At 40.0% G+C, this 23,619-nt stretch overlaps 1 protein-coding gene across 4 annotated transcripts in view; it reads left to right on the forward strand.

The window, feature by feature from the left end:
- The first annotated feature begins 4,793 nt into the window (after window positions 1-4,793).
- Window positions 4,794-23,619, forward strand: part of nalcn (sodium leak channel, non-selective) — a 75,981-nt gene continuing 57,155 nt past the window's right edge. For 2 of the 4 annotated variants that reach the window (XM_086091746.1, XM_086091747.1), the window contains exons 1-8: window positions 4,864-4,904; window positions 11,281-11,389; window positions 11,595-11,656; window positions 12,320-12,460; window positions 12,796-12,978; window positions 15,828-15,911; window positions 16,031-16,170; window positions 16,264-16,392. In XM_086091746.1, the coding sequence (XP_085947872.1) occupies window positions 11,615-11,656; window positions 12,320-12,460; window positions 12,796-12,978; window positions 15,828-15,911; window positions 16,031-16,170; window positions 16,264-16,392 (719 nt within the window). In that variant the 5' untranslated portion in view covers window positions 4,864-4,904; window positions 11,281-11,389; window positions 11,595-11,614. Of the gene's footprint in view, window positions 4,905-11,280; window positions 11,390-11,594; window positions 11,657-12,316; window positions 12,461-12,795; window positions 12,979-15,827; window positions 15,912-16,030; window positions 16,171-16,263; window positions 16,393-23,619 lie in introns of those variants that run through there. The other 2 variants (XM_086091748.1, XM_086091749.1) reach the window with 2 other exon arrangements.

Here is a 23,619-nt window from a genome sequence, read left to right on the forward strand (position 1 = left end):
GGAAAACTGCCAAACTGAAAAGTTCACTCAACAGTTTAAGAATGTAATGAGAAGCAGACTGTTATTACTTTTTTTTGTTTCACTTTTTCCCTCCTCTTTCTTTTTCCAGATGATCCTTTTCATGGACTCGGGATCTGCCACCAGTATTTGCTTCACATGGAAGATAGAAGGAAATATATACTGTAAGGCACAAAGACACTTTATTGGATGATGGAGGAAATCAAATGCACAAAATGTTGTACAAGATGTAAAGTTTTTGGAATCGACTCAAATATGGGGAAAACAAATCTGTCTTAGTCGTCCGTTCATTTGGAGTTCAAACAGTCATCATGCAAGAAGTCACATGGGACTTTAGCAAATCTCATAAAACCTCAGTTTAGTATTAGCTCTTTTTATATTTCTGTGATGCTACCACAGAATGTTACAATAGCACAGACACTTTTTTTTGATGATAACCACACAATCAATTTCAGAATTAGAATCACCTATATTGGCCAAATATATATATATATTTTTTTTAAAACACACACACGCAAGGAATTTGTCTCCGGTAGTTTGAGCCACTTTAATATTACAGCAACAAGCAGCTATAACAAAACAAACATTTAGGACGTAATACATAAGCACAGAGCGTCTTTAAGCTGTGTAAGAATACCATTAGTGTGGTAGTACCAAACAATGTTGTCACTTGTCAAGCAATATAAAGTAAAAGTGTAAATTATGATACAATGACAAATGCACAAATGATGCAGAGTCCTTGATCTCGTTAAAGTTTCCAGTCGTGTGGAATAGTGATGATTAACAGCAGTTATGCAAATGATTATGGTAAACCTGCCTCAACAGGGATGTGCAAAATTTTGCAAAGTGCCACAATGGAATTTATGATTCAGTCAACTGTAAAGGGAGTTCATGGCAAGAGTGAAAACGCTATTGGAATGTCCGTTGGTTTTAGTATGCATAGCTTAATAGCACCTACCTGAGGGAAGGAGCTGGAAGAGGTGGCGATTAGGATTTGGAGGGTCCAAGAGAATTTTGCCTTATCTTCTTTTACAAATATGGTGCTGGTCATAAAAATAGAATATTGAGGAAAAGTCAATTTATTTCAATAATTTGTTGTAGTCCCTTCAAGCCCGCATTTTTTCTGCTATTTATTTATGCTAATTTTGACTCTTTTCCCACATAAGAACAACATGGAAATATTTTTTGGGGGTTATCTCTTGTTTTTAGTTGTTATAGTAGACACTAGGATAATATAGCTGTAATGTGCAGTAAAGTATAAGCATATATGCAACATTTTTAACATGAACATCATGCAAATCAACTTGCGATTGTGATTGGTTATGTAAGATCCAATCATGAACCAGAAGTGTTGACATTGTCTAAATTATGCGTTTTATTGGTTTGGACGTGCGAATATGTCCATATGGGACCATCTTTGGGTCTGAAGGGGTTAGAAGGTGAAACTTGCATGTTACATTAGTTCACCACACACAAAGTGTAATATTTCAAGCCCTTATTTATTCCAATTTGGATGATTATGGCAGAAAGACACAAAAATTAAAATTCCATTGTTTCACAAAATTAGAATATTTCATGTGACCAACAAAAAAGGATCTAAACACAAAAATGTTGACCTTCTGAATAGTATGTTCAAGTCATATGCCCTCAGTGCTTTTTTTTGGGCCTCCTTTTGCATTAATTACAGCATCAAGGAGGTGTGGCATGGATACAATCAGCCTTTGGCACAGTTCAGGTGTTATTGTAGCCCAAGATGCTTTGATCGGCCTTTAGATCGTCTGCATTTCAAGGTTTCTGTTCCCTTCCTTTTGACATTATAAAATCAGTTTTCAATGGGGCTCAAGTCAGGTAAATTTGCTGGCCAATCAAGTACTGTTATCCCATGGCTATTATTGGTATGATTTTCATCTGAAAAGAGGACTTGGGACCTGAACCTTTTTTTCTTAGCCCAGCACAGACGCTTCTGACATTGTTTTGGTTTCAGGACTAAGGAGAGGCTTAAGTCATGGAAATCTCCAGCTGTAACCCATGCCATACAGACATCTGTATGTGGTGGATCTTGATACACTGCCACCAGCTGCAGTCCACTCCTTATAGAGATCCCCCAGATTTCACAATCGTCCTTGCTTGACATCATCTCCATCCTCGTCACTTATGCACGTTTCGTTTGTGTTTCCAATCTATCACCGTGTGAGTGTTTGTTTCCATGTGTGGACCTGTGGTTGACTGCCAACCAGTCCGGCGTGTCGTCTGCCTTTTGCCCATTGTCACCTGAGATAGACTCCAGCTCCCCATGATTATGAACAGGTTAAGGGTATATGAAAAAGGATGGAAAGTTTTGCTTTACCATGGTTACTTCTCTTTACACTTGCTTACCGACTTTCATTCTATTGCCCACTAGGATTCAGGAAAAATATATTTCTCTGTGCACTTGATATCCAAATGCTAAAAACGCTAACAATCAAATTTGATGCTTTTCTGCTAGCATCCAAATCACTTGACCATGAATCATGAACTACCACATACAGTGTCGTGGCCTTTGGGCATTACCATTACCAATGACTGAGTGCTGTGTAGCTTTCCCAATTCAAGGTCCAGCTGTGTCAAATCATTGGGATTCCTGGGATGCTTCAGCGGCCTTTTGGGTGTTATTGCTTTCACATGTGCTTGTTGTACTTTGACAAGGCAAAGTCTATGATTTCCTGATTCAAATAGGCTTTATTTGTTCTTGCTTAAAGTTGGCCAACTTACCATATACAGTGTACTGTTAATTTATGTGTTAATCGGCACTCTATGCAGAATATGTTGAGATTCTTGGGTGCCCCTGGGCTAGTAGTAGTAAAGTGAAGTTGGGTTAGAATTGTCAGCAAACGATCTAAAGCCAAACATCACAAAAACACTTTTTAGAAACCAAATTTTCAGAAAAGATTGCCTTTTATCGGTTCAGCGAGAGTCACAAGATTGTATCATTTATGTCATTTGCACATCTGTGTTCAACTGCAGGCTTGATGCTAATATCTTGCACTCCAATCCATATGTAAATAATCTTCTCAATACAGAACTACAGTGCATAGTGAAATTATTCTTTCTAATTTAATATTCTGGCAAATTGGTGCTGTTGTCAAATCCATTTTTTTTCATCTTAGGCAGCTGGCTACAGCCTCTCCTTTCTCAGCAGCGCTTAGAAACTGTAATTTTTCGTTACATCTTGAAAGGATTACAGCAAGGCACGTAATTTTGGAGTCAACCAGCCTTCTCTCAAGCATCTCCAGTTGGTCTGAAATGCTGCTGCTCACCTCCTAACTAATGCTCGTAGGAGGGAGCACACAACTCTAGTTCTGGCCTCTCTTCATGTCTTCCCATGTAATTTAGAGTTCATTTTAAGATTATTTTATTAGTCTTCAAATCTCTCAATGGCCTTGCCACCTTACATTTCTGAGCTCCTCCACCCCTACACACCTACCTGGTGCCTCGGGTCAGGTATCGAGGACTATGCATAGGGTGCAGGAAAGAGAGAGAAAGAGAGAGAGAGAGAGAGAGAGAGAGAGAGAGAGAGAGAGAGAGAGAGAGAGAGAGAGAGAGAGAGAGAGAGAGAGAGAGAGGCACAGACAGACGGACAGGCAGACGGACAGGCAGACGGACAGGCAGACGGACAGACAGAACATTTTGATGTCCTGGCTATATGAAGCGTCGACATTAAAAGCCCTTAACCATTAAATCATTCATTTACAATAAACAAACATACATTTACATGCGCAATAAAGTGACAAACATGACTTGCTTAGTATTTTTGGAAGATTCTGGTTAGCCGTTATTTAGCTGATTTGATTACTTTGAATGAGTTCTAGCTATAATTGAAATTGATGGGATTTTGAATTTCCATCTACTATACATAGCCAGTGGTGACACATCAGTCCAAGCCTCCTCTAATGGCCTAAACAAGAATAGAAGCACTGTACCACAAGTTGCCACAACTGGCTTCTTTCATGAACGTGTAACAGTAACAGTCTATTCTCTTAATTTTATAGTAGTCTATGTACAGTATGTGAATGATAGATTTTATTTTATTTTGTGTCCAATCAAAAAGCCTCAATGATCACATGCACGTCAAACAAATCTGCCCAGGCCCCTGAGAATCAGTAGTGCTGTTGGCTGATGTAATATAAACAATATCAATATAAGCAATGGAAGGTTTTTTCTTTTTAAATCAGCTTTCAAATTCGTCTCACAGCATGGCCCACAGTAACATCAGCGTTTTTCCATACTCTGGTGTGGTAGGTTGGTCCCAGCAAGCCAAGTTTGATTAGCAGAAATTAACAAAATATATCTTCAGCAATTTGCAACCATTAATGCATTTATTTATCAGCATCTCTACTGAGTATGTATTCTATTTCAATATTGAATGCTTTTGTCATTTTACTTAGATAGATATTAATTCTGTACTACTTTCGATGATGTAGCCTACATTGCAGTTTATATAAATGCAATGTGATTGTACTGGATTAAGAATCCACTAAAATGTAATGTCCCGCAATTTCGTAGATTATGAAAAACTAAAACTAAAACAAACAAACACATAAATTGTGACTGATCACATCGTCATAATCCTCCGGAAAAATACACTAACAAAATCCATAGTTAATATAGACAATCATTATAATATATTGCATTAAAAAGTCGTATTAAGAGTGTGGACTTTGAGGGTCAGGTCCTGTGTTACCATGGTGTTACCATGGAGACGGCGGCACGCTGCTGATGAGATTGCAGGCTGCGCGCGCACATCTCCCACGCGAGCCCCACACGCACACACACAGACTCGCCGGAGGAAAACAGCTGATATCACGGACACGACGCGACACTGTTGATGAGGGCAAAAACCCGCTGCCGTAAGTCATTTATTGCGTGCCCAAATATGACGCGGAATTATTATTTAAACGTTAGCCCAGCGCTGCTGTGTGTGTATTAAAAGCGCGAGAAATTCCCACCTGCTAGCTTGTTTGGCACCGGAAGTGGAGCTGTAGCATCCTCCGTAGTAGGCCGTCACCTTTTTTTCCCCAGCGTGTATTTGCTAAAATAAAACTTGACATGATTGTCAGGCGTTATGAAAGGTATGCTAACTACACTTAATGACCCCTTATTTGATATTCGTGTTGTGCTCGACTTGTTTTCAAGGCAATGCAGCGTTCGCTCTGATGCGTTTCCATAGTAACCTTGGCTGTCAGATGTCATTCATCTCTATATGGACACACATTTCCTGATTGGAATCATGATTGTGTGCAGCCTTGTGTCAATAACACAGCAGGAGAGCGTTGTGGATGTTGTGACAATGCATGCTTACTACCTGTCCTAAACGTATTCATTTATTTTTAATAGTTATGCAAAGTAAGGTCCTAGTTTTTGTGGACACATGGTGGGGTTGATTTTTAATTCAGCCTGTTGTGTTACATTTTTATGTGTGCAAAGCGCTGCATGCATAAAGCTTGCTTGAATTTGTAGCCGTGATATGAAGTAATAACTAATTTTTACAATTGATATTAAATTCCAAACCTACGGGCATTTTTGATATTTCCCCAATGCAATGCAATGCAATGCAATGCAATGCAAATGCTTCATTATACGGTGAAAACAAACGGCGGATTGTATTGCTTTTGCCTGTGATTCTCATACTAACCAAGCAGATTATTGTAGTAGTCAAACATTTCATCACATTTTGAAATCAAAATAATCCTCACAAATCAAATTACATGGATCCAAAATCCAATGCTTTTCAATGAGCAGAGAGCGTCATTTCACCAAGTAGAACCGCCATTTTGATTTGTGACGTACACTCGGAATTGTCAATCCAGATTTTGGGTTTAGTAAATCTAATACAATTACATCATTCATCTTTTTTTCTTGAATGACTAAAGAAAGCCAAAGTTGTACTGCAAGCGTATTATACAGTCCTCTCCAAAAGTATTGGAACGGCAAGGTCAATTCTGTTGCTTTTGTTGTGTATTACTGAAAACATTTCAGGTTTCATATCAAAAGATGAATATGAATATCAGACAAAAGTTCAGTATTCTAGCTTTTGTTTGATGGTATTTATATTTAGATGTGATAAACAACAGGACAGAGTACTTTTTGTTTGAAGATACCCACTTTTCAAGTGAACAAAATTACTGAAACAATAACATTTGGTGGCATAACTCATAAGTGCAATAACTGCATCAAACCTGTGACCCATTGACTTCACCAGACTGTTGCATTCTTCATATGAAATGCTTTTCCAGGCCTTTACTACAGCCTCTTTCAGCTGGTGTTTGTTTCTGGGGGGTTCTCCCTTCAGTCTCCTCTTCAGGAGGTAAAATGCATGCTTTGTTGGGTTAATGTCTTCTGATTGACTTGGTCAGTCTAAGACCTTCCACTTTTCCTCATTGATAAAGTCCTTTGTGGTTGGCAGTGTGTTTTTGGTCATTGTCTTCTTGCATGATGAAGCTTCAATTCGCCAGACAAAATGGCTTTAATGTAGACTTCACATTTCATTCTGCTGCGACCATTGTTATGAGTTAAATCATCAATAAAGATTAGTGAGCCAGTTCCAGAAGCAGCCATGCAAGCCCTCGTCAAGTCATGACAAATACCCCCACCGTGCTTTGCAGATTTTTATTATCGTGACTAGCTACGCAACATAAAAAAAACAATAACAGATACAGCTCGTCAAGATGCACAGGATAGGAAAATCCACTTAACTTGTTTTTGTGTAAATGCGGTGATATACGCAACCCCCCCCCCTCCCCTCCTATTTTGTTTTCTTACTTCTGACCGCAAAAACTGGCACTTCACAGACACCTGTTACCTCTCTAGACCTCCCCCTTTAAAAAAGAGGTGTTGGCTAAAAAACACAAATGTAGCTATCTCTATGGCTGTTTTTCTGTATATTTCAATTCTATGGAAATTTTTCTTTCTATCTTTCATATTGAGCGAGCAACTAATAATTTACAGTATGGGGAGACTAATTCCTCCCCTGACGTTGTGTTCAGGTGAAAATGAAGGGGACAGATCGTGGCCCTCATAAATCTGATGGGGACGTTTCCTATTCCTAGTGGCCATCAGAGCTGCTTACCATAGCGCTACAGCTACACTTCACATGGGTTTTTCGTTTGCTCTTTTTTTTTTTGGTCTTGTGGTCGGTGGCCCCGGCCGGACCATCGAGGCCCAATGGGGAAAATCCCCGGTTTCCCCGTAGGCCAGTCCACCCCTGGCCATATAAAAACGTAACCAAGAAAAATGATTTGGATGCACTCTTTTTTTTTCTTTTCTTTTCTTTTCTTTTCAAGGAAATTGCGAATTTATCAGATTGAGACTAAATCAAGTGACTTAGAGCAATTCCAGTATCTCACAAAGACAACCCAAGTAAATATAATGATAACACGCAGGTTTTGAATGGTGATTCTATTTAAAGGTGGGGTCTTAAGTTTTGACCGTTTGTGTTTGTAAACAAACAATTTAAAACTGACTCCTCCCATGGCTCAACCCCCACTCTTCTCATCAACATTGCACCTGCCTTCAGCTACACGCCCCCCGCTCTGTGATTGGCTGGAGGGGAAACATCAACTTTCTGCCCAGAAAGTCCTTCTTATGGCAAAACACAACAACATGGCAAAATACAGGCTGGGGGGTGGTGTTTGATGACAAAATCATCACCACACATTAACAAAAGCCCATAGGTGTTGATTGAGAAGGATTTCATGTGTATACATCCAGTGTTTATGAATGAGTGAAAACTTAAGACCTAACCATTAAATAAACGTGAAAGTAAGCCAAACCCATCATGGCCCAGTGTGAAAAACTATTTGCCTCCTGAACCTAAAAACTGATCGTCAAATTAAGCATTTCTTATAGCTAAACATGACTTTTGCATCGCTGTGAAGGAATTTTGGTGCACTCTTATTCACAGAATTGTAATTCAGTCATATCGAAAGGTTTTCTAGTATGAACTTCTCATTTACGCAAGAGCTCTTGCACTTGCAACTGATGGCCGGATGCTCACCCAGATTACTGGATTTTCTGGTAGACACTGTTTCATTAATCACAGCAAGCGGTCCAGGTCCTGATTAGTCGTTCCAGACCATCACATTGCCACTGCCATGTTTGACTGTTGGCGTTATGTTCCTTTTATCAAACGACGTGTTACTTTTATGTGGGATGTAATGGGTCGCAGCCTTCCAGAATATTTTTGTCTTGTCAATGTACAGAACATTTCTTCAAAAATCTTGGAGATCATTAAGATTTTTTGGGAGTCTTTGTGTTCTTTTTCTCCCCACCCTGGAACTGTTCCATGGATGCCATTTTGCCTACTTTTTTTTTCTTATGGTAGCGTAATGAGCATTGAAGGAAGGAAGACAATTACATTTTCAGAAAGGTAGTGTTTCCCCCCGTGTCATTAAATAAAATCGTTTTATCCATATGACACTAAGCATACCATTTTGTTTTGTGCAACCCTGCGGTAAATTTGAGTCACATTCCTACCAAATTTTGGGAACGTACACAATAAACGGAGCTTTTATGTCAACATTGGTTTGGTAGACAGTTCATGATTTGTTTACTTGTACTCCTATAAGTATTTTCTAGTGTTTTTTGTTATGAAGTGTTACAAAAGTTGAGACATGAATCCTCCACACACATCCAGACTTACAATTAATGTGATAGCATGCTGCCTGTGTGGAACATGTCTCCCTCACCCAAATGGAAAGTTAATTGCTGTTCTCGCCACTAGTCCTCCCACATAATAGCAGCCAGGCCCTATGATTTTCTTGTCATTCTTTCTCACATCTCTATATGTTAAGTGCAATAATCACATGCTGTAATTTTTTTCTTAATGTGAGTGCAGTTTAAAAGGGAAGACAAACAAGGGTCAGCTTTCACTTTACTGTTATTGTGCTGGGATTTGTTTTTGCATTTTTTTGGTGACATTTGGTTGTTAAAGTTGATAAATTGTCAGTGCACTGAATAACCAAAACAGATGCTACTGCTGTGTCACAATAAGTTGAATTTCCTATTCCTATTCCTATATGGTTTTTATCATACTTTTTCCTCTTCACAATCCCTGGTAATCTTCTGTAGTTAAGTCACATAAACATATATGACAAAACAACACACACTTGTACAGTTAATCCTTAAGATGCTTTTTAAACATAAGCAAAATTAGCTGTCGTCTTCACCAATATTCTCTAAGATTTGTGCGACTTTTGAAGGATAATTTTCTCAAATTGTGGTATTTTTCCAAATTGTGCAGCTTTAGATTGAAACCTTTAAAAAAAAGGCAATATATATAGAATAAAGGCTCCAAAGTAATGAAAAATAGGGTGCACCTTCCAGCTTCAGAACTGTGGCTGAGCTGATAATCAAATATATTATTATATGCTAGTATCTAGTGAGATGTTGCAGGCTGAAAAACATGTGCTGCAGTGATTAAAAAACTGTTAAAGGTGGGGTCTTTAGTTTTGTCCGTTTGTGTTTGTAAACACAACAGTTTGTGTTTGTAAACAACCAATTCAAAACTGACTTCTTCCATGGCTCAACCCCCACTCTTCTCGTCAACATTGCGCCTGCCTTCAGCGACACGCCCCCCGCTCTGTGATTGGCTGGAGGGGTAAACATAGACTTTCCGCCCACAAACGTCCCTATCATGGCAAAACACAACAAAATGGCAAAATACAGGCTGGGGTGATGGTGGATGATGATGAAATCACCACCACACATTAACAGAAGCTCAGAGGTGTTGATTGAGAAGGATTACATGTGTCTACATCCAGTGTTTAAGAAGTGTTTATTTCTGAGTGAAAACTAAATACCTCACTTTTAAGTTTTCCTTAAGTGGCGTTGTAATGTGGGGACCAACACACAACACTGAGCAAGGTTTAACGTATTGGACGACCCCACCGTGGTTGAGCGAGCTTGCTAGCCTTCTAACTCACAAGTTAACACTGCTAGTGAACATAATAAACAGTTAACACAGTTAAATGCACCACAGAGCGAGGTTGTTGAGTATTAGAGGAACCCACGACTCAGGAAAGTAGCATTTTTTGGGCTTGTAGGCATAGCTTGATGGCTAACTGCACACTGTAGTGCTAGAAGTGGGTGGAGCTTTTTTCCATCAAGTAACTCGTAGTTGCGATGGGTAGCTACTGATAACATGACATCACTCACTAAGTAGTGGGGGAGGGCTGACTGATACCAAAGGCACAATCATGTCTCTGGGACCTGTTTTAGCCATGCTAAAAAAATCTGGACAACTGAGAAGTTGAAAACCATTCAGTACTAATTTGTTTCTTGTCTTTGCACTTGATTTCAGCACTTATCGTCAAACTTGTTTAATGCTTTTTGAATCAAATCACAAAAATGTCTTTAACTGAGGCATGGGAGGCCTGCAATTCTTAAATATTGTCCTTTGTGACCTCCTGAATGAGTCACCACAGTGCTCTTGTTGGTGTAACTTTTGTAGGCCAGCTGCTTACCACTATTCTATGTTTTTTCCATTTCTGGATAATGTCTCTTATTGTGGTTCGGTGAGTTCTAAAGCTCTAAGAATGGCCTTGTAACCCTTTCTAGGCTGATAGATGTCAATAACTTCATTTCTTATCTGTTCATAAATTTCTTTGGATCAGCCTTTTGAGATCTTTTGTCTGCCTTAATTTTATCAGAAAGGTTCTGTTTGTGATGTCTTGGTTGAGCAGGTCTGGAGATAGTCAGGCTTGGGTATGGTCAGTGAAAACTAACTCAGCTTTCCAAAAAATGTGGTTAGCCACACATTCAGGATTTTGCACAGGGGGCAAGTACTTTTTCCACACAAAACTCAATATCGTTGAATAGTTTTTTCCCCACCCTTCATAATATAATCACTACATTTAATATAACTGCATTTGTTTACTTGGGTTTCTTTTTCTAATATGCACGTGTTTTACCTTAAATATTAAAGTGAGGAAACTGCAAAGTAAGAATATTTTTCATGGCACTGTATGTATTCCTGGAATTATTAAATGTTGCAAAGTTTTATCTTCTTTGTTCAAATAAATATATAAATGTAATTAATATTATTATTATATTTAGTAACCTGCAGTTTCCTTTGACTTTTCACAAAACTCCAAAGTACACCGGTTTTGAGGCATCAGTGATAGAATTTCATTGCATTGTGTGTTTAATGGCAACGGATCAAACTGTTTTCTGTATTGTACTCCCACTCTTTTCTACATTTGTGTCCACTACTGACGGCTGGCACAGCAAATCCAGGCCCTGAGGACACTCTTGCTTTTTTCATCCCTGCTCTTTCTGGTTGGTCCCTCCACCTCTCTGCGCCCTGGGGATGAACGCACCAATGAGGAGCCTCACAGTGAGTCACCTCAATTTGCCTTCTTGTCCGCCCCATCTTCCTCCTCCACAATCGGTCACCCATTCACAGAGCGTCTCGTATATATGCCGTGATGTCAGATGTGGTGGGCATTCCTGTCTTTCTGAGCGTAATGTAGATGTGGGTATGGTGTAAATGTACGCCATATAAACCATGATGTTGACTAACTGTTGTGTGTTATTTGCAGGGTATGCCTGATCGCATGTTATGTGCAGTGCTGGAGCAATTTCAGCTTTACTTTTCCCTTTGGTATGTGCGCTTTGTCTCCATTCAGAGTGTCATTTCTTCTTCTTCTGTTCATATGCTCACACAGCCTGTACACACCTTTTCCACTTTATGCAGCGGATTTAAAAAGTCAACACAACTTTTTTAATCCGCTGTGCACACACACACACACGCTCAAGTAACCAAGACTCACACTTGCTTATACTGCATGATGATGATCATGCGTGATCTCGTCGCCTGGTAAGTTGCTGGACATCTTCCAGCGTGAATACACTTGTCCTGCTGTTGTCCCACGTGTGCTTTGTCATGTAACATGATAGCGTCATGTGTTGAACACATTTAGAAATACAACTCTGTTCTGACAGTTCAAGTCCGGGTAATTTTTCTTTACATAAAACAATATCATAATTACCACAATTTCTTCAAATGTCTGTGTACTTAAATGTAACATTGAGCTAGCACTTGTATCAATATTGATTACAAACAAACACTATCAATGTAGTCATGGATGTTTAGTTAGTGCAGATAATCTGCCTCTGAGCAACACTAAATATGATTGAATAATTAACAATTTAAGGTTAACCTGAATCCACATAATACTGCTTGGACTTAAACACAGATACAGAATGTTGCGGTCTCCCTGGTGTAGCTTTGATTACTATGTGGTCTACCTTCTTTCTCTGTCAGATCCACTCTCTGTATAGCACGGCAAGCCCCAGCATGCTTAAGAGGAAACAAAGCTCTAGGGTCGAGACCCAGCCCATGACCGACTTTGGGCCTGATGAGACCCTAGCAGACAGTGCGGACATCTTCTGGATCAACAAACCAGTGAGTGAACTTTTATCAACTTGTCCGTAGTGAAACACAATCTTTTCCATGACCCTGGCTGACTTCCATGTTGTTGTAACAAAAAAATAATAATTATAAACTGTACATTACAATAGGCATTGTTTAAATAAAATAATTGAACATGCTCAACTGTCGTACAAGTATAAAGATGAATTATTTGCTTTATCACAAAACTGAATACTGGTACAACTAAAACACAATAAAAATGACACTGTACTGAGTATTTTGGTGACTTTGCTGGATCAATTTCTTTTTTAAATACACAACTCAGCAAGCATAAGAAACTATGCAAATTGTCTCTCAACTTCCTGTAGTGGGTGCATACCCTGCTGAGAGCCTGCGCCATCATCAGCGTCATCTCGGTGTGCATGAACACCCCCAAGACATTTGAGCACTACCCGCCCCTGCAGTATGTGACATTCACGCTGGACACGCTGCTCATGTTTCTGTACACGGCCGAGATGATCGCCAAGATGCACATCAGGGGAATTATCAAGGTAGTGACCAGCGCTACGACTTCTATTCAACGGTGACGAACAGATGAATTTTCTTTAATCCTTAGTAGTCTTCATCAAAATTAATGTTAATGTTAGCAAAATATTCATTTTTACATTATTATTATCACACACATTATTATTATTTTTTTTACATTTTTTTAAGTTAGAATTAAATAGGAGCTGAGACAGGCACCAACTAAAGGCCACTACACACTGTGTGATGCTTCCAAAGCGGACGGTCCCAGCCATTGTGTTGAGAGGCTCTCCAATTTGTATCAGTTTTTCTAATTTGTAAAAAGAGAGTTTCAAGGAAGACGCAGGTTCCTACAGAACGAAGACCATAATAAAGAAGAAAGTGTGGCTAATTATATTTAAAGGCAGGCGGGGCTTGCTCACATTCACTTGAATGAACCCAGCGAGGTGCGCACCGCTCACGAACATTTTGACCACAAATTTGCTATTTCATCCAGATGCACATAGGAAATTGTAAATATCAAGGCTCGAAATAACCTGTTCAAGAATGAGGTGCAATTTTGTTAATGAGATTTCAATTAAGGAACAATGCACTCATTTTGATGAGCCCAGGGACCTGAAGTAAAGGTTTTGAGTCGCAAACTGCGATGCAAATACGCTTATGTTGAGCCTTGAATATGTATTTTTGTAAAACATAATATGCAGTATTTGTACTGCATATACTGTATTTTTATGATTTTGCGGCGGGTAGCTGCATCTCGCTCACTTAAAACCTGGAAATAGATTTTTCACCTGTGTGAAAACATGTGCATTTTGATTAGCTCTAATTTGCAACGTCGCCACATCGTGCAATTGCAATACAAATTTAGAATCGCTGCAAAACCAGTTGCCAAGAGTAGACCCCACCATATCTTCAAATCTTGTGGCAGAACCCTGCACACTTCAAAACTGTGCAGTGGATTTCCAACGCATCGCTACGTATGTGGGGGTCCTAACACACGATCCTTAGTGTGTCCTAGGGGAAAATGAATGTTTGAATATAAGTATTCAGTAAACTGCAGTAAAGTTTACTGTTCTAAGGGAGCCAGAAAAGATTCAACCGAAGCATCTAGGAAGGGACAGCTGGGAGCCGTATAAAGTGTGGACAGCTAACTTGGCATGTAAAGCATAACAAACAAGGAGGCAAATGAGGACACGTTTTGACTCGCCAATGGTTGAAAAACGCATTGGAGCCTTTTAAAATCCTTCTTTCATTCTAGAAAAAAATTATATGATTGCTCTATAATACTTGACTGTGGCCCCAATGACTCTTTCAAATGTAAATTATAAAACCTATACTGGAATATGTGTGACTGGATGAACAAATAAGTCAATTTCATGCTTTTGTTTGTTATGGTGTTCATCTCACACCCTGCTATTTTGCAGTCTTTCTTCCTCATACTCTCCTTCTGCATTCAATGTCCCCTTGACATTTCACTTTGTTTATACCTCGGGGCTTTTGTCATTTTCCTCGGCTTATCATGTCGAAAACCGTTTGCTTCCCCATATGGGTGGAATGCTGAAAATCAGAAGATTTACACAGGATTTTGTAGGATTTTGGTAAAGAGAAAACCTATTGAGTATATTAACTGAAGACAACTTATTTTTTGGTGATTAGATTAATCTTTTTCTTATCTATATACTGTAGCTATTACACATTATCGCGCACGATCACGCAAGACACGGCGGGAAGTTGTCGGCAACAGAGCTGCCGGCAGAGGTGCTAAATCCAGGTCCAGAAAGTAAAAATTCAGCCACAGTTTGGTTTTAGCCTCAGGTGCTAATTAGCTAGCTCCCATGGTGCTCGTTGACCTGCTAGGGAGCTAGCTAGCACTAAGCTAAGGGCTAAAGCCAAACTGTGGCAGGGTTTTTACTTTCTGGAGCTAGATTTACCACCTCTGGCTGCCGGACTGCAGCTGTGCACAGCCAGTGAGTTTTGTCCCTAAAATTGACGTGTCCGGAGCACGCAGTCAAGACGCAGCGTAGCGGAGACGCACACGCATGCAATGTAATCCCGGGGCAAGAGGACATCTGTCTATGAAGTTAGGCCGGCTGCAGAGACTGATGAAGATGAGCTCGCATGTTCCCGACTTTTGATTTACTTGGAAAAAATGTAGTAAAGTTTTTCCACATCAGAAATTCTAGTTAATCTTCTTGTAAATTTTACTTATTTTATTACTAGGCTTTTTCAAGTAAATATCACTTCCCATTTTTAGAGTGTAGGCGTTTCCCCCCCGGATGAGCAGGAGAGCTGGTAGGATGGTCTTCCGCATGCGCATTTTTCAAAAACTGACAAACGGACGTTTGGCTTCTACTTTTGAAGAAGATCCTTGAATACACATTTAAATGTGCCCTGTGATTGACTGGTGATAAGTAAATGTGTAGTTTGTCATTTACTCCAAATCAGCTGGGATAGTATCAAAGCTCCCTGTGACGCTGAACAGCATAAGTGGTATAGAAAATGAATGGATGGAATCTTTACCAATTCTTTTGGTTGTTTTCATTGGAGAATGTGGTAGCCATTTTAGCTAAAGTTGTGTAATGTGGTATTTAGCCCTGTTCTAACAGTACTGTTTTTTAATTACTTTTTGTCACTATTACACGTCTGTGTGTTTGTTGATGATGATGTGTTGATGCTGTATGGGCTGGGTGTTAATTCCTGACATGCTCCTGGCTGCTCTTTATAATAGAGCTTGTACCATGTGTGTGTGTGTGTGCGCGCGCGCGATACAAAGGAAAGCCGTGGGCTGCTTCTCATCATTAAAAGTGTTACTTTGTACATTCCTGTTTTAACTGTTGATTTGTTCCGTTGCCATTTCCTCCTCCTCTCTGCACAGGGGGATAACTCCTATGTGAAAGATCGCTGGTGCATGTTTGATGGATTCATGGTGTTTTTCATCTGGGTGTCCCTGGTGTTGCAGGTATATTGCGACATTTACTATTTTTACTGCACTTGTATTTTGTACCGCCTCGAATTTGCTTCGACAGCTTTACTTAAGGCATGCTACAGTTTCAACTATCCGACTCTCTTTGTTTTGAGGTGTTTGAGATAGCGGAACTTGTGGATCAGATGTCTCCATGGGGTATGCTGAGAATCCCCAGAGCGCTCATTATGATCCGGGCCTTCAGGATCTACTTCCGCTTTGAGCTTCCTCGCTCCCGCATCACTAACATTCTTAAGTACAATTGAGCATTTTATTCTTACCAAAATTGATTGTGTATAAAGAACTAGCTCACTAAAATATGTTTATGAATTCTTGTTGTTGTTGGCAGGCGCTCTGGGGAGCAGATCTGGAGTGTATCAATCTTCCTGCTATTTTTTCTCTTGCTTTATGGAATTCTGGGTGTGCAGATGTTTGGAACATTCAACCATCACTGTGTTACCAATGACACACAGAAAGGGTAATTAACACATAACCTCCATTAGTAGATTTATTCCTAACGTTTCTCTAACATTTGTACAATTCTAACCAGTCCGATCCAAGATATCATATGGAACAATTCAAAATGATGGTCTATACAAATCGCGATAATACTCATTTTGGATTCACACTACTGGGGCTCTCAGTTTATGACAGTATCGAGATTTACCATTCCAAGATTATAAATTCAATCAACACGCTCAGTGAGCTCATTTGTGCAGTGGCGTAAGAATACGTCGGCACAAGAAGCCAAGCTCAAATAGCACTTACTGTTTAGTCATTGGATTGCTTTATATTTATGACCTATTGTAGTGGTGTTCATCATATGAATGTTTTCTTTAGTCATGGCTGTACTGCGTACGGGATAGACTATCGTTTACTACACTATCATTCTAACTTAACTCACAGATTCAGCTTTCTACCATGTAGTAACAAAATTACAATACAGTACATCCTAAACCCCCTATGTTGGAAATAGATTACAAGTATGGATTTATTATTATGGTAAATTATTTGACTTTTTTTTTTCAACTGAAAATAATAGAAATAAAAATAGACCATTCCAGAGTTATACTGCCATTAGAAAAGCTTCACAGTATTAACTTTACAGACAAAATGTTAACGGTCATAAAATTGTCACACCACATTAACCCCATATTTAAACTAGATAGTCAACCAGCATTTAGCATTAAAGCTGTTCTATGTATTTTGCCACAAAATATCTTTACAGTAGCCTTTTTATTTGACCATTTATGACTCAAAAATCTTCTAATTAGCAGATTAACATTTTAGCTGGTCACAATGGGTACTCCTACAAGCCTCTGGCCAATAGCTGTCAGACTGGAGTCGGGTTCAAATTTCCCACCCTATGTCTGCAGATGTGACGTCATACGCATTCTAGTGGTGTTCCATTCAGGCTAAATGTCGCCCGGTGATGATAGCCTATTGTAACTATTGTTAGCTAGCCTATTGTTAGCTATCTTATTGTAGTATGCTAGCGGAATGGGAACAGTACTATGGCAAGAGCATTCACGGCCGTATAAAACCTTTCTTACCCCTATAAATAGAGCTACAGTAATTGGTTATGAGATTCCAGTCTCTGCACTGTCTTCAGTAATACATTTTGTGCTTGTAGGAGTGCACTCGAATAAGGGAGTGAGCAGTTAAATTTTTCGGTCACACGTGATAGTCGCGATTCAAAATTAAATTTCCTACATAGTAATACTTGTAGTTTGCAGTCAACAACTCAGTTGTCTTTGTTATTTTTACTTACCGTACAATAAAAAAACACATTCTCTTTGGCAGTTGTGATGATAGACATCGTCTTCTAGGCATGGAACAACAGCCCCAATACCCATTGAGCCTCATTATTCTGCACTACTGTTTAATTCAAATTAAAGCACAGTTAATTACAGCATGATTAAAATGGCATTGGTCATAATGAGGATGTATGTACAACTCCACAGAGATGTGGAATCAGGTAGGCGTAACGCTCCTCTACATATACGCTATTGTATTTACCATTAGCAGTAAGTGCTAAAATTAATTGTATGCCCTACACACTTTGAATGAAGCTCATTCATCCCCACCATCTCCTCATCTATCTTCCTGTTTGTGTGGATGCACCCTCGGGACACGTTGACCATTACATGCAAGAGAGAAACTTCAGGCCTCACTCAGATTTACACCTTGGATAGCAATACGCCGATCTAAAAGCAGCGTTTTTGATGTGATCCCCCTGCTTCCTTCTCGCCTAAATCCAATGTGCGCTTTAAAATATGTCAGAGAGAACAGATGTGTCTTATCTGTCAACTGCTACATGTCCTTGACCCAATGTCAAAAGCTCAGCAGCTTTGCACACACATAGTATATAATGGTAATTGGGAATAATATGCCAGGGGAGACGGATATAAAATGAAAAAGGTGTCGGATTTGTTCACAAAAGGAAGATCTTGTGGATGTCAGGATTTCACCTGCTATTTCACTTCATGCCATTAATTGCACACAAAGGTATTATCATAGGCTCATTTAAAACATAAAAAAACAGCAATGTCAGCCCATTTTGGTCAACCTCCATCTAAACAATTTTATTCCACACAGGAAATAAAGGAAATTGAGTTAATCTGTTCCAGAGTCACTGTCGATATCATAAAACCTTTATTAGCTCTACAGTCATCCAGAAGGAAGTTGTACTTAAGGACACAAGTGCAAAATATTACATTTTATTACTGACACAAGAACAAAGTAAAACACTCACTCTCAAATTGCTCTGAACTTATTAATGCCACATACAAGTACATATGTACCTCATCCATTTTCATTTCGTGCTAAATTAACACAGGTATAAAAAGAAATGAACACTGAATTCACGTAAGTAAAAAAAATAAGTTGTGTGAAATAACCATTATTACCTCGATAAAAAGAAGTTTACGCTGCAAATAGCTGTCATGCCAGTGTAATTAGTTAACACTGTATTTCAACTCATACAAATACAAAGCACAAAAAGTTAAACTATAACACAAAATACATAAAACAATGCATATACCGGTAGTCCCATTCCTGAGCCGTCACCTTCTCGTGGTAGAGGGGTTTGTGTGTCCCAATGATCCTAAGAGCAAAGTTGTGTGGGGCTTTATACCTTGCCAGGAGAACCTCAAGAAAACCTAGGTGAGGGACCAGACAAAGTACTATGATGAATGAAATATGTGTCCCTCAATTTCCCTTGTCCGGACGTTGGTCACTGGTGCCAGGTGTGGATGTGTTACTCATTGGCAAACGCCTGGTTCACACTGCCAGAATAAGCAATGTGGGTCCCCCTTCCCATGGGCTCACCACCTATGGGAGGGGCCTAGAAGGTTGGCCGTGCAGAGAGCTGGGTAGTGGCCCAAGACGGGGACCTTGGCAGTTTAATCCTTGGCTACAGAAGCTGGCTCTAGGGATGTGAAATGTCACTTCTCTGGAAGGAGACTAAGCTGGTGTGCAAAGCTGAGAGATCCGGCTAGATGTAGTCGGGCTCTCTTTGATGCACAGCTTGGGTTCCAGTACCAGTCCTCTCAAGAGGTGTTGGTCACACGTCCACACGCAGTTGCCCATGGAGGGAGGTGCCGAGCATGTGTGGGTATACTTATGGGCCCTGGCTCGGTGCCTGTACATTGGACGTGTGGAGGGAAAGATCCTGACTGTTGGTTGCACCTATGCACTAAATAGCATTTCAGAGTACCTACTCTTCTTATAGATCATAGGTGTCAAACTCCGGTCCTCGAGGGCCATAGTCCTGCAGGTTTCCCTCTTCCAACACAAGCTGATTCCAATCAGCAGGATCGTTATTAGGCTTATCCCGAGCTTGCTAATGAGCTGATCATATATCAGCTGTGTTGGAGAACGGAAACATCCAAAACCTGAGGGACTGCGGCCCTCCAGGACCGGAGTTTGACACCTATGCTATAGATAGAGTCTTTGGAGGGGATGCCGGAGAGCAGTCCCTTTGGGGACTTCCTCGTGAACAGTGAGACCTGGAAGGGTGTGCTTGGGAGGAACGGCTCCTCTGTCAAAATCCGAGCACTGTTCTAGGACTTCTGTGCTTGTCATATATTCTCAGATTCAGGAGGAACAGTGTGGTTTTTCGTCCTGGTTGTGGAACAGCAGACCACCCTCCACCCTCCCCTTGGTCCTCAAGAGTCTATATATGCTTTGTGGACTTGGAGAAGCCGTTCGACCGTGTTCCCCAAGGGATATCATGAGTGGTGCTCCTGGATACTGGACGCCCTAGTACAGACTGTTCAAAACATTAAAAAAAAAAATCCTTGGAATAAGAAAAAACTAAATATTTGGCGAATGTCTGGCGAACGTTGTAACCTTGAACAAACCCTAATGAGAAATCGACATTTGTTACATTCACAAACGTTCACCCCTTAGTGCTGTGGTGGGCAAACTCCATCCTTAAGGGCCCGCGTCCTGTAGGTTTTTGAGGTTTCCCTGCTCCAACGCAGCTGATTCCAATCAACAGGATCGCTACAAAGCTTATGCAGAGCTTGCTGATGAGCTGATCGTATATCAGCTGTGTTGGAAAAGGAAAACATCCAAAATCTGCAGGACTCCGGCCCTCAAGGACCGAGTGTGCCCACCCCTGCCTTAGTGGGATGTGTGCTTTAGAGATAAGGTGAGAAGCTCGGTCGTCCAAGAGGGGCTCAGTTGAGACGCTGCTCTTCCGCATTGAGAGGAGCTAGATGAGGTGACTTGGACATTTTGTTAGGATGCCACCTGGAGGCCTCTGTGATGAGGTGTCTCACAGGCACGTCTCACAGGAAGCCCCAGGACACGCTGGAGAGACTATGTCTCATGGCTGGCATGGGAATGCCTCAGGAACCCTCAGGAGCTATACGAAATTGCAAGGGAGAGGGAAGTCTGGGCTTTCCTGATCAAGCTGCTGCGCTCGCAACCTGACCTCGGATACGTGCAAGAGAATGAATTATTTGACTGTTAGGAACTGACCAGTAGCAGTTAGTCTATAGCTACTAGCAATCTTCTTACAAATTGTACTATTGTTCAAATTATGTTCTTGATTACACATTTGATTATGCACATTTTCAACAACTCTTTTATGGTTTCATCAATTAAGATGAATGATTCCTCTTCATAGAACTGCACTTTTTCCTCATCTGACTGATTGAATTATTATTATTATTGACATAATCATATTTTATACCTCCTTTGGAGACTCATCTACAATTATTATGTATTTTGCAATCAACAAAGGTAACTTATTTGATAAGACACATTGCTATTAGTCCACAATGTTTATTTAGCTTTATCACATTTTGTTGGATGCCCTTTGTGATGGTGCAAAATGTGAATCCCTCTTAGATTCCCTAGGCCTTTAGATAGATGTCTGGGCAGCCATCTTGAAGCAATTAATTTTCATTAGAGCCTCTCTTAGAATAACACCTGGGGCCCAATTTCATGCCCAGTGCAAGTTTAGCGCAAAGCGCAGTCCAACTGTGCACATGGGTGGAGTTTTCTTGCTTTTGGCAATTTTATAGACATGTGCAGTTAGAAATGGGCGTTGTTGGAGTTGACACAGCCGACTTGTTTCCTGGCCAATGGAAGCAACACCTCCCATTCCCTTTAAATTCAGCGCAGCAGAGAGCATGCAAGGTCTATATGGCAGAAGCAGAACTGACTAGCTGATGTCAATGCAAGAGATGCTCACAAATTACGTTTATAAGAAACCGTAAGAAGAATTACACTTGCTGATGATGTAAATTTGCCTTGAAGTAGGCTCCTGGCTGCCTTCCACCCCCGATTGTGCATCGTGGTACGGCCAGGGGGAGAATTAAGAAAAAATATATAGATGATAACAATAATGCGTTATGTAAATATGTAAATATGATGACATCTATCACACACGTCCGCGGAGCTCAGAATCTGTCTACCTGCATCTCGTTCAAGTTCACCAAAGTTGCGGTACACCAACCTGCACCACAACTCAGACCAGCTTTTAGCTGGTCTAAAGATTAGTCTAGTTTTAGTCACCAAATTGTCAGGTTTGACGGGCATGTAAAGGAAAATACTCTGGGCCCACTGGAACACCCAGCTTGGCGCGGTGCGGTCTGCCAAATTACCAAACACAGTCAACTAGACTTGCCTGGCACAAAAATCAAGATACGTCAGTTTTTTACACCAAGCGTATGTGCGCTGTCTACAAAAATAGAGCCCCTGTATATTATTATTTTTTTTTTGAAAATGCTTGTCAACCCTCATTTTGTTCAGATTTCAAAGCAGTGTTTATTTTGAGAAATTTACATTTAAGTCACTCGTGAGCTGGAGCCTGTGGTCGTGAGGTACACCCTGGACTGGTCGATAGTCAATAATCACGGAGTTCATACGGTATAGACACCCAAACATTCACACTCATATTTGCACCTATGGACAAGAGTCTCCAAGTACTTCTCAGAGTACCTGGAGAAAACTCATGCAAGCACAAAGAGAACATAATAACACACAGGAGCCAAGATTCAAATCCTGAGCCTCAGAACTGTGGCTTTATCAATTTGTTGATAATAAAAATGTATAACTAAGGGGTGGCAATCTCTGACATGAATCCGATTTGATATGTCTCTCGATACACAGGTTGCGATTCGATTGAAAAAACATATCTTTCAGAGCAGAACGGTTCGATACGGTTCGAAGTTTGGCAGCGATACAATTTTCGATTTGATACGATTAATTTCAATATTAAAAAACAATATTATAGTTGACATTTGTTGCTTGTAGACAATCATAAAACACCACAAATTCTAACCATTGGTCATTATTAATAACCAATAGTCTTGGAAAATAGAGACAAGCAGACATTCAGTAATAAGACAAAAAAATAGCTTATTATCGCATCAATTATTATTGAAAAATTACTGTAAAACCAGGTTGTGTTTCAGTCAAACTATGTTCACAATAAACTGTATTACATTTGTGGTGCATTATGCTTCTTGTCAAATAATATACAATGTGTGCTGTTGTGCTTTTGTAGCGATCCTCTTAATTTTAAAGTTTTCGTGGACTGCTAAAAATATCATCTAAGTAAGGATCTGACCCGCAGAACCTTGAGTTTAACATGGGCTTTAAAATAATACGACGTTTTCAATGAGGATACCATGATAACAGCTGCGTAGTGATGCGCTTAAATTTTTATTTTCAAGAGTGTAAATGTTAACATTAAACACTGTAAAGCTTAAAGCTGCTCAATGTAGGCAGTTGAATTTCAAATTGCTACTGCCACGTGTAGCCGAAAAATTTAACTGCACAGTCCCTTCTTCACGTAGACACTGTGCGCTGATGTCACAGCCGCAGACAGAGGGCGTGAAATTGAACTCTAATCCAGTCTGAGTAGTATTGGCCACAGGCGTGCAGGAGTACCCATTGTGAACATCTGATGTGTTAAAATGCCAATTAGAAGATGTTTGAGTCATACAGTAAATGGTCAAATAAAAAGGTTATTTAAAGATATTTTTACGCAAACTGTCAATACTATATAATTGGGCTCATTCCGAATTCTATGACCTTAGTGAATTGCGACATGTTAATTTTTAGGTGCCACTTTACTGAAGTTCTTGACATTCAAAATATGGTATTCCAGCAATTTTGTAAATATACCTTCATTTATCGTCAAAGGGAATCGTGGCGTAGACGGCAAATTCTAACATCGCCACCT

Source organism: Leptonotus elevatus, chromosome 12 (assembly GCF_054856555.1).
Source record: "Leptonotus elevatus isolate MCC_2025b chromosome 12, RoL_Lele_1.0, whole genome shotgun sequence".
In the NCBI taxonomy this organism is placed as follows: Eukaryota; Metazoa; Chordata; class Actinopteri; order Syngnathiformes; family Syngnathidae; genus Leptonotus; species Leptonotus elevatus.